The 13,469-nt window shown below is 37.9% G+C and overlaps 1 protein-coding gene across 1 annotated transcript in view; it reads right to left on the bottom strand.

The window, feature by feature from the left end:
• Window positions 1–672: 672 nt before the first annotated feature.
• NUFIP1 (nuclear FMR1 interacting protein 1) overlaps window positions 673–13,469 on the bottom strand; it is a 31,468-nt gene continuing 18,671 nt past the window's right edge. The window contains exons 8-10 of the mRNA XM_033103869.1: window positions 8,270–8,386; window positions 2,311–2,543; window positions 673–962 (exon numbers count right to left, since the gene is read on the bottom strand). Coding sequence (XP_032959760.1) covers window positions 846–962; window positions 2,311–2,543; window positions 8,270–8,386 — 467 coding nt within the window. The 3' untranslated portion in view covers window positions 673–845. The remainder of the gene's footprint in view (window positions 963–2,310; window positions 2,544–8,269; window positions 8,387–13,469) is intronic.

Here is a 13,469-nt window from a genome sequence, read left to right as displayed (position 1 = left end):
AGACAAAAAGATCTCAGTCGCTTTTATTTAAAACATTTAAAAAAGGTTCAATTATGACCTTCATATGATGAATTTTAATTAAACCTTAAAACTGAGGTAACTGTTTCACAAACTACTGTTTCTGCTATAAAAAATTAGTTGAATCAAGTACTGTACCTTACATACTTTTTCACAGGGAAATAAAAAAGATCCAATTCTGAACCATACCAAAAAGAAGCACTTTAATTGAATCTAAACATACACAAAGGCCATATCAATATTAATATGAAATTAAATTAATATAAATGTTCAATATTTGAGCTACTTAAGTAGTACCAATAGGTGAATTTCAAAGTGTGCTTTGAAATAAACAGAAAATTTAAATTTCAAGACCTTCTAATTATATTAATTTAACTTGGTTTATTTTTAAACTATTTCCTCCTCCTACAGTTAAAGAATGATTCTTCCTCTCTTGCATTAAAAATAAAATAACTATTTCTCTCCCTAACCTACAACTTTGCTCAGCTGAATTAAATATTTTTAAAGCTTCTTTCTTTACTACTAAACCACTATCTTCAGTTCTTAACTGGCCCAAGATCAGACTTCCTCACATGACAGCAATACACACAAATAAATAAAAAGTAGAATTCTGTCAGCAAATATTACATACAATCCCAACACAGATACCGTCTTAAAAATCAGTTGTATATTTATTTGCATCAATTCAAAGAAAAGACTTGAAAACCCAACACAGAATCACTTGAGACTTACAATTTAATTACGAATCCAGTTTTAGAAAGCTTCCCCCTTAACTTGAGAATGGCACTGTTACGTACTTCAGTTATGAGAGCTGAAACATCACACACCTAAACATCTTCAGTTTTCACAGAGTCAGTGTTAAGTCCAAAAAAGTCTTTTTTGATGATGTACCGAACACACTGCAAAATCACATTTCTCTCATGGCGAATGTCTGGAGCTAAAAGCTATAAAACAATAAAAAAAGAGATCAGCTAGTATATGAAACATATCCAAGAAACACCATTTACAATATTGTGTACACGCCTTCCTCATGTAAAGAACACAGAACAATAAAGATGTGTATCATATTTACTAATTGTTTTGTTAAAAAACGATGCAAAAGCATTCCTTTTAACTTACACCAAGACTATCTAGGTTTTAAAACTGCACAAATGTTAACATTTGGGGTCCTCTCTAGGTGTATCTAACAAGGGACAAGAAAAATAGGTTTAAAAGTTTGCAATTCTTTAATCTAAAAAATTACGTCTAAGAGATCCCACAGAACCCAAATCTGTAAACAGTGTAGAAAGTGATAAACAGACACAATAAATACAGTAATAGAACTAACAGATCAAAATCCCACCATTCCTGTACTTTTATCCCTTCCCATTGTTGTGCTTGTTGTAACTAAAATAAAGCTTAAAAAATCCCTGGTATTCATAGTAAGTATATAACCAAGGAACCGTATGTGATTCACCAAAAAACATAAAGTGACCACTCAATTTATCTTCGATGTCATTAATGGAGTTCGGAAACATCACAGAGGAACTTTCGGAGGAAAAATAATTTAATCTACCACTTGTAAGGTAAATATTTAAAAAATGCCATTTACCATATACAATACTGACATTTCTAAAACAGAGTACATTTCAGATCCGTTTTTATGAGAAGCAACTATGTCTCCACGTAACCCTCACAGAGTGCAGCCACAGAACACTTGAGCTACAGCATGAGCACTTACGTGACAAGGCGAAACCAAACAGACTTTTCACAGAATGTCAACAGTTTCACAACTCCACTACAAAATCTGGACTATTTCTATCACCGGTAGACATGAAAGCCTTGGATCTTTGAACAGCCTCGTGTCCATTACTTAGAATCAAAAGATGCATTGCTTTCATTTTATAAATTGAAGAAAGATAACAGATTTTTTTTAGCATACCACACTGAGAATAAAGCCAATAATGCACAAAACAAACACATAGAAACCCTTCTCTCCCTTCAGCCTGCTCTTATATTTAGCTGTGCTTTCAAAGAAAACTTTAAAAGTGTCAGTATACCTCGATGCACATTTCATTACCAGTTAAAACTAGATTTTTATTTTAAGCAGTTTTCGATATTGTAATTATTCCCTATTTACTGAACACAAGCCATATGCGAAATGCAGCTCCAGAATTAAGACACACAGATGAGTCTTCTAAAAGCATGTCTCCTGCAACCTTAAAAAACACACACGCATGCACAGACAAACCCAGTGGCTCTACCTTCCTGATGTGAGAAACAAAGATCAGAATGTAAAGAAAAATCACTTACCATTTCCAGGAGATATGGATGGTGTGTTCTTGGTTCAAATAACGTATGATAGTTGTGATAATCTTTTTTCCTCTTAGGGTTTGTCTTTTTAAAACTTTTCTTCTGGCTGTCATACTTGGCTTCTGAGAAATTTCTAGCAGTCTCTTTAACATCTTGACTTGGTCTCTTAGGAGTATCGCTATGAAGAAGCTGGTCTTCTGCCAGAACGTCTGTTTCAGTCTTAATGGGAACTTCTAATTGTGATAAAAAACAAACACAAAAATTTAAAAACAGGGAAGCCTTCTAAAGACAACCCAAAATACCATAATAATCCCTCCTGTCCCCCCAGACATAATACTGGCTACTTATTAATTGAAACTAGGCATTTACCATGTAGTATAGTATTTTTTTAAATTGGGAGCTGTAACTGCCAAGACTTAAGGAGATTACCACAAAGAGCTACAGAAAGAGATCCTGATGATGGAAATAATACCAGATGGAAACTTGGATGTACAGAAATGAAGAATGGAGAGTGCCAGAAACCATCAATATGTGGATAAATACAAAGACATTTTTTTCTCATTTGAAAAATCTTTTAAAGATAGTAACTATTTAGAGCAAAAATAATAAAAATGTTTGTGGGGTTTATAACATCAGTAGAAATAAAATCTATGATAATAGCACAAAGGAAAGGAAGAGGAAAACGTAAGTATATTGCTATAAATTCTTGAATTATATGTGAAGTGGTATAATATCGTTTGAAAGTATACTGTGATAAGTTATAGTTTCATACTATAAACTCTAGACCAACTTCCCTAAAATAAAACAAAGAGGTACAACTAATAATAAACCAACATTTGCATTGCCCTAAAAATACAGGATTAATCCAAAGGTAAGCATAGAAGGAAAACAGAACAAAAAACAGATGAGACAAAAAGAAACAAACCGTGGTATCATTAATTACAATATATGTAAATAGTTTTAATTTCCCACTCAAAAGGCTCGGTTGAGGTTAGACGGGGGGGGGGGGGGGGGGGGGGGGGGGGGGGGGCGGGGGAGGCCAACTACACAATGTCTACAAAAAAAATACTTTAAATTGTAGGTAGTCCTTGCTTTGTACAACTTGAACGGAGATTAGTGTTCAGTTACCAAGGAACAGTGCCCAGCAAGGACGCCCATATAAAGTCACAGGTTAAAAGTAAAAAGGTGCAGAAGATACCATGCATACACCAATCATAGGAAAACTGGAATGGCTGTATCAATATCAGACAAAAGAGACTTCAGACTATCAATACCAGAACGGAGAGACCAGAGACAAAGAGGGGCAGCTCATGGATGGTAAAAAATCAATTTACCAAGAAAACAACATAGTAACAGCTAACAACAGAGTGTCTATATACATGCAGCAAAAGCTCACAAAACTGAAAGGAAAAATAGATGAATCCACTATTAAGGTTGGAGACTTGAACACTCTGCTCTCAGTAACTGAAGAACAATGAGACAGAAAATGAGCAGGGATATGTAAGACCTGAGTACCACTAACAATCAACTCAAACTGACAAACAACAGCCAGTTCACATGAACATTCACCTCGTGTTGAGCTATAAAACAAGTCTCAATAAATTGAAAAAAATAAAAGTATACAGAGGATATTCTCTGACGATAAAAGAATTAAAGTAAAATCAATTAACAGAAAACTATCCAGAAAAATCTCCAAACATTTGGAAACTAAACACACTTCTAAATAAACCACAAGTTAAAGAACAAATCACAAGAGAAATTAGAAAATATTTTGAAATAAATAAAGATAAAAACATAATGTGTCAAATTAGTGGGATACAGCTAAAGCAATTCAACAAGGCGAATTTGTAGCTTTGACTATTCATATTAGAAATGAAGAAAAATTTAAACTCAATTATCTAAGCATCCACTGTAATGAGGTACACAGTGAGGAGGAATGAAAGAGTGAAAAATCAATAAATTAGAATAGGCAATAGAGAAAAATCAACAAAACCAGAAGTTGGTTCCTTGAAAAAATTATAAAATTAATAAATACCTAGCAAGACTGATTAAGAAAAAAGGAAAAAATACCAATTAATAATATGAGGAATCAGAGATGGGATATCATTACAGATGCTACAGATATCACAAGAAAATATTATGAATAACTTTGTGCCAGCAAGTTAAACAACTTAGATGAAACAGAAAATTTCTTTTGAAAAAACACAATTTACTAGAAATGACTCAAGAAAAAGTAAAAAATCTGAATAGCCTATACCAACTAAGGAAATTTAAATTCATAATGTAAAATTCTCCCCAAAAGAAAATGCCAGATACAGATGGCTTCACTAGTGAATTCTACAAACAAGAAAAAAATGCTAGCAATTCTACACAAACCCTTGAAAAAGAGGTGAAGGAAACAGATCCGAATTCATACAAAATCCAGACAAAGCCAATCCAGGAAAAGAAAAACCCAGACCAATAACCCTCATGAACATGGATGCAAAAATCCTTAAGGTAATAAACCATAACCAAATAGATTTTATCCCAAAACTATAAGGTTGGTTTGACATTTAAAAATCAATCAGTGTACAAGGTGTGATAAAAAAAATATGGTGCTTAAATTTTTAAAACCTTTATTACAGTAAAAGATACATTGTCATAAATCCTCCTCAAAACACTCCTCCTTGCTTCAAACTTACTTATCCCATCGTTCTTGCCACTTTCTGAAGCAGTTCTGGAAGTCCTCTTTCATGAGTGTCTTTAGTTGTGCTGTCGTGGCTGCCTCCATGTCCTGAATCATGTTGACTTTGGGGAACAGCCAGAAGTCGCCAGAAGTCGCACAGTGCCACATCCGGCGAATAAAGTGGATGAGGACACACTGTTATGTTTTTATTTGATAGACATTGCCATATACCAGAAGCAATGTGTGACATGGAGCGTTGTCATGATGGAGGATGATTTATGGTACACTTTAAAACACACCTTCTCTAAACCTTGGGTCACACCCAACTGACTGCACCAAACAAGCTGAAACTTGTCACACACAATTACTAAGGTTTGATGCACCATTTCCCATATTGAAGATCCCTGCCTTTCCGCTGGATGGCACTCGGCAGCAGCATTCATTGTATTTTGTGATCACAACGGGAGGCTCCATGTCACACATCACTTCTAGTACAGCAATTTCTGTCAAATAAAAACATTACGGTGTGTCCTCATGCACCTTATTCACTGGATCTGGCACCGTGAGACTTCTGGCTCTTCCCCAAAGTCAAAATGACCATGAAAGGTAAAGGTTTTGAATCAATTCAGGACACTGAGGCAGCCATGACAGTGCAACTAAAGACACTCAGGAAAGAGGACTTCCAGAACTGCTTCAGAAAGTGGCAAGAGCGATGGGATAAGTATGTTTGAAGCAAGGAGGAGTGTTTTGAGGAGGATTTGTGACAATGTATCTTTTACTACAATAAATTTTTTAAATTTAAACACTCACTGTATTTGTTGATCACACCTCGTATACCCACTGAGTTTTTCAAATCTAAATCACTCTTTTTGGTCTGTGGCCTTTTGAATGAGTTTTCAATTTGGAGGTCCCAGCCACAGCCAAATCAGTTTGAAGAAACAACAGTTTTAGAGAATTGTAGAACTGTGCTTAACTTCTAATATGGCAAAAACAAAACCAAAAAACCAACATGGAAAACCCAGGACAGATATCAAACTAACCCATTTGAAAATACTAATCACTGAAATTTTCTTCCCTATGTGTATCTTAATGATTCTGATGGTCCCAGAACCAAACACAGCCTCTTCTTTTGCTTCAGTCTTTCTTGAAGGACACTTTCCTTGTTTAAAACTCTTTCTGGAAAAGCACTACTCATCTTTAAGATCCTCTATACACTTTTCTGTTAATCCCTAAGCTCAGAGAGATCTTAACTATGAAGATACATACAACTGTTAATGTTGGTGAGAATCAGACTGCTTCTCTCCATTTAGAATCCACTTAAATAAGCAGCCTTCTAAATACTATTTCATAGTTCAGACAAGGCCACTTCGTTTCCTTGGTTTATTTATTCCGAAGTCCCTATGTGTCAATATCCTGTTCTACAGATCAAAATTAACACTGAAAGCTAGAAATGTGCTAGTGACCTCGATGGCTTAATAAAGCTGAATTCAAACTACATAAAATAATACACAAGGTTTAAGAACGTGAAGCAGGGGCTTTTCCTTAAGGCAGGGCATTTTTGACAATTAGTCAAAATGAATTCACACAAAATCCAAAACATCTTTTAATAGATAATGTCCTCTGTTATCGATAAGAAAAGGCTATGCAGGAAGACAGTAAACGCCACCTAGAGGAAGACGACAGTGGAAGGCAACAGAGTTGGCTTTTTCAGACTCTTAGGTCCCTAAACCTAGGCTTTCCATCAGCTCATCCACGTACTAGCTTTGCAAACTTATCTTCTCTAAGCTTAAGGTTCTATGAAATGAAGGGGTGGGACCTCAAAGATCCCTTCCAGTTTCCTTTCTTCCTTCTCATTAAAAAATGGTGGCAGCCTCAAAATGAAGACATGAGTATAAAAGTATTAAATGTTTTACCTTAAGAGAGAGAGAAGAAAGCATTCATACAACTTGTTTTTGTGGGATTCAGTAATCTCGTAATAGCTTTCTCTGCTATCACCTGTCATAAATACAACTGATAAGCAGGAAAGGTAATATGTGTTTAAAGAATAACTCCATCTTCATATCAGTGTACTGGAAACAAGAGTAAAGAAATAAATACTGTTTTTCTTAAAATTAAAAAAAAACACAAAAAAACAAGAGGAGACAACAATCTGTTAAGGAATACTCTGATAAAGCTAAAGTAGTTTCCATTTCAATATTCAAGTAGCTTTTAACCAGCTATCATAGCCAGCCATAGCCCATAAAAAAAGAAGAAAAAATTCCTACGTTACAGACAGATCTAAACATTATATTTCTTATTAAAACCCAACTCTTCCTTCTTTACCATCTTCCCACTGCACAAACACGCTCTCCAGCCTAGTCGACATTAGAAGTGCTGCCACCATTGTCCAATCGCAGGGAAACCTTCCCTTTATTCCACTTATTCACCTTCAGAGCCTACATTCCGGTCTCTAGGACCGCTCCTGCTGGGGTTACTCATGTGGGCCTGAGATACACACCCATGAACTCTCTCAGGGCTGGTGAAGCCTAAAGAAAATGGCCCTGCAGCCAGGTTTGCCCAATAGCTGGACACAGGCTCAGTCACGACACATGCTCGATTACAATATAAACACCGGGCTCAGGGCTGCCAGCCACACTCCAAAAGCTCAGCGGCCTCTTCATTTACCGGGTGGCCTTAACAGAAATGCTGGAGATTAAGCTGGCTCATCATCATCTTTAAAGGTAAGACACGTCTCACAGAGACTCTTGAAAAGATTCCATTGTTTCCAACCTTTAAAGCACATGCAGTAATGCAACCCCAAGTAGAGGGCCGCTGTGCTCCCCAAATGACATCATTTATGTAAATGTGCTCTGTATTTAGAGCAAAGCCCTCAATACACTTAAGGAATTCTATCATTCCCTCTGTCATAAAGGACCTCCTCCCACCTGCAAAAGCTGCTAAGCATGTTAAGACAAGGGATCTGGAAAGCAGAGAGAAGAGAATAACTTTCTTTGCTGTATCTTTTAGAGTTTTCTTCAATTCCATTAGTCAATATTCTCTCTTCTTCCCATTCTTTCACTGTATTGTTTGCCTTTTTCTCCCAGAATAGCAATACGTTCCCCGTTTCTCCAGCTTTCCTTTACCACATGTCTACTTTAATTGCAAATCAAATGAAAAAGGAATTTGAAGATCGAATAAAGAATGTGCAGGACATGTGTTTCCTCTGATACACACACAGGAATGGATGCTACTGATATGTCAAAGGCAAAACGCAGCAAAACAAACCCAAGCATAAGACCCGAGGCCGTGGCTGACCTTCCGGCTCGCTCTCTGACCCTGAGAGGCTGCCGTAGCTGCTCATGAGTGAGCACAGGGCTGGCGTCACTTCCTTGGGTATGACAGTGCTTTGTGGTTTCTCCTCTTTATCAGACTCTGAAAAAGAAAGGCAAAGAACTAAGAGTAAAACACGATACTCAAAACATCTACCACCCTAAGAAAAGAAAGCTGACAGTCCCCCATTCCCTCACGTGTTAGTGAATAGAGAGTACTTTCTGACCATTTCCTAATTCTTCCCCAAGAACGAAATCCAGGAGGCCTGAAAATTTTCTCCTTGGTTTAAACCTTCATGGTCAGAGCTGCTCGCCCCAAAGGGAAGACACAGGAAGCTACTATCACAGCTCAGTCACTTACCGCGCTCCACAGGTTATGGAACTGGGGCCTTCTTTAGATTCATTTAATTACACAGTCTTTGCTATTAATTTATTTCCTTTATTTACGGTATTCATTAATCTTATTAACTTTCAGTCAGTGATCCTAATCCATTATTTCACGTCACTGGATGAGGATCACTGACTGAAAATTAGATTTAGGAATAAAATATAAACATATCCAACTTTTCTGTTGTTTTTAAAGCTGGTTTTAAGGACAAATAATATTTAAGCCATTCTATAGATAAAGGCTGAGTCAAAGAGTTTTGCTGAAATTAATCTGCCCATAGTCTTCTTATTTAGAACTTCTACGAACTTAAGCAAACCAGCCAGGCACGCGAGGGCCTGCCAAGGCGACGTGTTTGATCAGAGCCTCGTAAGCCTACTCGTAGCCCACGACACCACGGAATATGTTTGTTTTTGGCAGTTCTAAAAATGTATTAAATCTAAACAACCAAGAAAAATAAAGCCTGACTGAAGAATGAAGACAGTAAATAACTCATCTACGTAATGGACCAACTCCACCCACAACCTACATGCAATGTTTCCAGACAGCACTTAGGGTGGGCTACGTCGGTCTGGGGGAAACGGGGCACACTTTTACACGAACCTGGGGCCACCACCTTCTGCTGGTTGCAGTTAAATCCTCTCTCCTGCCCATGCACACTGCCCAGCGCCACACCCTCCAAAAACTGTTCCTTGTCAATTTTAAGCTAATTTATCACCTTTTCTCCTGGATTAATAAAGGGAAAGGAAAACATGTAGTATGCATAGGTACATACAATTAGTGGATTAAACAGTAATCTACAACAATATTCGTACAGAGACTGTTCATCCAATTGTTTGAATGATGATAGGCCTTCTAAGACCCAAAGAGTACAATACAATGTTCTTCTCTAAAAAGTACAATACAATGTTCTGCAAAAGCACAAGCTCATTTCATCCTTATGAGGTATCATCACTTTCACTATTAATTACGGGCAATGAAACTCAAATTCAGAGAATCTGAGAAACTTTCCCTTCAGGTAACAAAACTATACAACAACTGGATCAAATTTAAGTCCTGGTTATGTGACTCTGAATCCCAATTTTTACCTAGTGGGCTAGAATATCTCCTACAGATGTAAAGTCCTCTTCTTATAATGAAGCCAGCCTACCAAAATGTGCTTTGATCAGTAATAATGCTAATCAATGTCTTCTTCCAGCTAGCGCTCCATTTCTCTGTTCCCTTTTACAGCAAAATTCCAAACAACAATTCGATATAACTCACCAGGGAAATCACCAGGGCCCGAAACTGCAGCTGCCCGACGCACGCCAGAGTCTACCCCAACCTGTCCATCAGGCCCCCACACAGTGAGACTTTCTCTGCAGGTTCACCTGCTTTCTCTGTGTTGCCAAATCTAGAGATCATTTCGTGGTTTTCATCTTATTTATCTTAGTGACAACATTTGACAGTAATCATGTTTTACTTTTAAAAACATTTCCTTCGCGTGGCTTCCAGAATCCCTTCCCTTGGCTCCCCTTTCCTAGTCTCCCTACTGAATTCTCCTCATTGACCAACTTCCAGAATTCCCGAGTGTCCCTGGTTTCAATCCTCAGCGTGCTTTTCTCTGTATGCCTCCTTCTATGATCTCCTTTTACCTCAAACCTGAAAGTCAAAGTGCCGGTGAATCATAAATGTATACCTCCTGCCTTCACTTTCCCGCTAAACTCCAGAATAATCTAACTGCCCATTCAACATCACTACTCAGAGGTCAAAAAGGCAGCTCAAAGGTTAGTCAACAGGTCCAAAAACAAAACTACAGTTGGCCTGTCATCATTCCAACAATGGGATGAACAGTCTCCTACTAATATTGCTGGCGATTTCTGTTTAATCCTGTTAATTTGATTTCTACTCCAAACACGCCTTCCAGCAGACTCCATCTCAGTAAATACCAGCGCTTCCTTCTCTCTGGTGAGGCCAAAATCTAGCAATCATCCTTGCCTCTTCTTTCTTTTTCAAACGCCATATCCAATCAATCAACAAGTGCTGTCAGCTCTTTTGAGAATATACCCACAATCATACCTTTCTCATTACTTCCACTACACAACCCCAGTCTAAGTCACCATTTCTTGCCTGGACAACTAGACGGCCTCCAAAAAGATGTCCCTGAGACACCCTGCCCACTGCTCCCTAGTCTGTTCTCTACCCAAACACCTAAACGTGCTCACACCACGCGCTCCCCTTCAGAGGCACATCCCTTCCTGGCCTCTAAGGCCCTACCTGATCTGGCCTTCACTTATCTCTTACCTAAAATACCACCACTTCCTTCCCTGCTTATTCACACCCATCTTGCTGTTCCCTGAACACATCTGAAGCGTGCTCTCACCCTGGGCTATCTGCACCTGCTGCTCTTTCTGCTTGGAGAGCTATCCCCTCGGTAGCAGCTCCTAACTTCATTCAGATTTCATAACATCACCTTGTCGGAGATGCCTTCACTGGTCATATAAAACACCCTTTTCTCCAACCACTGTTCTCTATTCTTTTACTTAGCTTTGCTCATCTTCACATTATTTATATCAACCCACATTTATTTACTATAACCACCTCCCACCAGAACATAAGCTACAGGAGAGAAAGGGTTTGGCTTCCAGAGCCCAGAAGAGGTCATAAGTACTCAACAAATATCTGTAGAACAAACTGCTGCATGAATATAGGCAAATTCAAATCCAGTGTTAACATCTTACATAACCACAGCACATTTATCACAAAGTAACACTGGTATAATACCACCTAAACTGCACACTGGATTGTAATTTTACCACCTTTCCCACAAATGTCCTTTTCCCGTTCCAGAACACAACCCACCATATCACACTGCATTCTGTCATCATGACTCAGGCTCTGTGTCTTCTCCAATCTGTGACAATTCCTAGTATTTCCTTGTCTTTCATGAACTTGACATGTTTTGAAGACTACTGGTCAGTTACTGTAGAGTATCTCTCAGCTTGGGTCTGCCTGGTGTTTTCTGATGGTTAAACTAAGATCATTCATTTTAAGCAGTGCCTTCCCGTCATATCGGAGGGTCCGTGATATCAACATGACTCATGACCAGTAATGTAACCTTGATCACTGGGTGGTCTCCCTGGCTTCTCCACGGTAACGTTACTATTTTTCTCTTTCATTATTCTATTTCTTGAAATGAGTCACTAAGTCCAGCCAACATTCAAGGAGATAGGAATTAAACTCCACCTCTTAGAGTAAGGAATATTAACAAATTTCGGAGATATGCTCATTAATATTTGAGGGAGATATTTTGAGATTATATAAATACCGTTTTACCTTAAAGTGTTACCCTTATTTTACCATTCATCAGTGGCTCTTGCCTGAAACAATTATTACTATGGTGTTCTAATGGCGACTTTCCAGTTCCTTCATCTCTTTGACAATTAACGGAAACTCTTCTATATGAAAGATTTGTGCTTCCTGCCCCATATTTGTTTCTATCAGTATGGACTCATGGATATTTATTTTATTCTTTGGATTATAATCTATTATTATATATTTTGTGGCTCAAATTGTACCAACTTTGGATATTGGGAGCACATTCCAGTCGGTCCCTATGTTCTTCTTACATGTCTACACCTGTCATTTCTGAGCCCTTTCTTACTGTCTGGCACTAGATGAGATGCTCTAGGCTCATGTTGTATGTTCCCTAACCCAAACATCAGCCATTTCTCCAAAAAGCCCCGGTTCCTTTAACTGGAGAATGGTAGTAACACTTTGGAAAGGGGTACTGTCCTTTTGGCTTGATCAAAACATCCTCCATAGCGATTTTTCATCTCAAAAGAAAGACTGTTCCCAAAGTCCCTCGGATCTACTAGCAGTTCTAACATTTTTAGCAGCTATCCCAGAAAGACTACGCCATACATACATATCATGCTCCCACTAACCAAAACACGAATACAATTATCTAAAAATTATCACCAGACTATCAGTTTCTGGAAGGCAAGGAGAGATTCCTCTGAACTATAGTGTGGGGGAAGCCAAATGGAGAAACTGAGCAAATCCTTACTGAAATGAAAACAGAAAAAAAAAAAATCACCCTTTGAACATCTTGCCCAACTCTAAGCACTCGTAAAAGCTTTATACCTGGCTTCTTTCTACAACTTACTTCTTCCCTAATAACACTCCTTTGCAGAAGAAGATGCACGTGCAATTAGATGAAGCTTCCCGATTCTACCGGGAGGAAAGGTGGTGGAAATATTTACATATATGTTTTCATTTTTCCGAAGGGGAAATGGAGCCTCAGAGGCTGCATGATATCCGTATGGGATAGCAGCATTTGGCCCTTTAATTTTTCAACTTATCAGCAAGAGTAAACTTGCCCCATAAGTTCTAGAGGGAATTCACGGATCAACTATAAACACACAGAAATACAGTCTATGCTCTGAGGAAGAACAGTATTACTCAGACACAGTGAATTAATATTATTTGCCCAAAGAGAGTGTTTATGCTCAGCAACAGAAGTAACACTGGCCCCCACTGGGATTACTATTTTATAGGTGGGGAAAATACTCACATAATTGGGCAAATTTGAATCTACAGCATCAATACATTCAGATCAATCTGAAGAATGTGTTCAAGATTACATCATACCATGGAAATTATCCAGCATATATTATCTTTCTTCCACGTCCTGCCCGGCTCATGCACCCATCCCCAAGATTCAGAAAAGATGTCCTTAAATAATGTTTTTGACAATGTTTGGTTTAAAAAATAAAAACAAAAACATTCTACATTTTTACATGTTTGCCATTAAAGTCTC

Source organism: Rhinolophus ferrumequinum, chromosome 4 (genome assembly GCF_004115265.2).
Source record: "Rhinolophus ferrumequinum isolate MPI-CBG mRhiFer1 chromosome 4, mRhiFer1_v1.p, whole genome shotgun sequence".
NCBI lineage: Eukaryota > Metazoa > Chordata > Mammalia > Chiroptera > Rhinolophidae > Rhinolophus > Rhinolophus ferrumequinum.
Note: the sequence above shows the minus strand (reverse complement) of the source record. Positions and strands in the feature narration are given on the sequence as shown.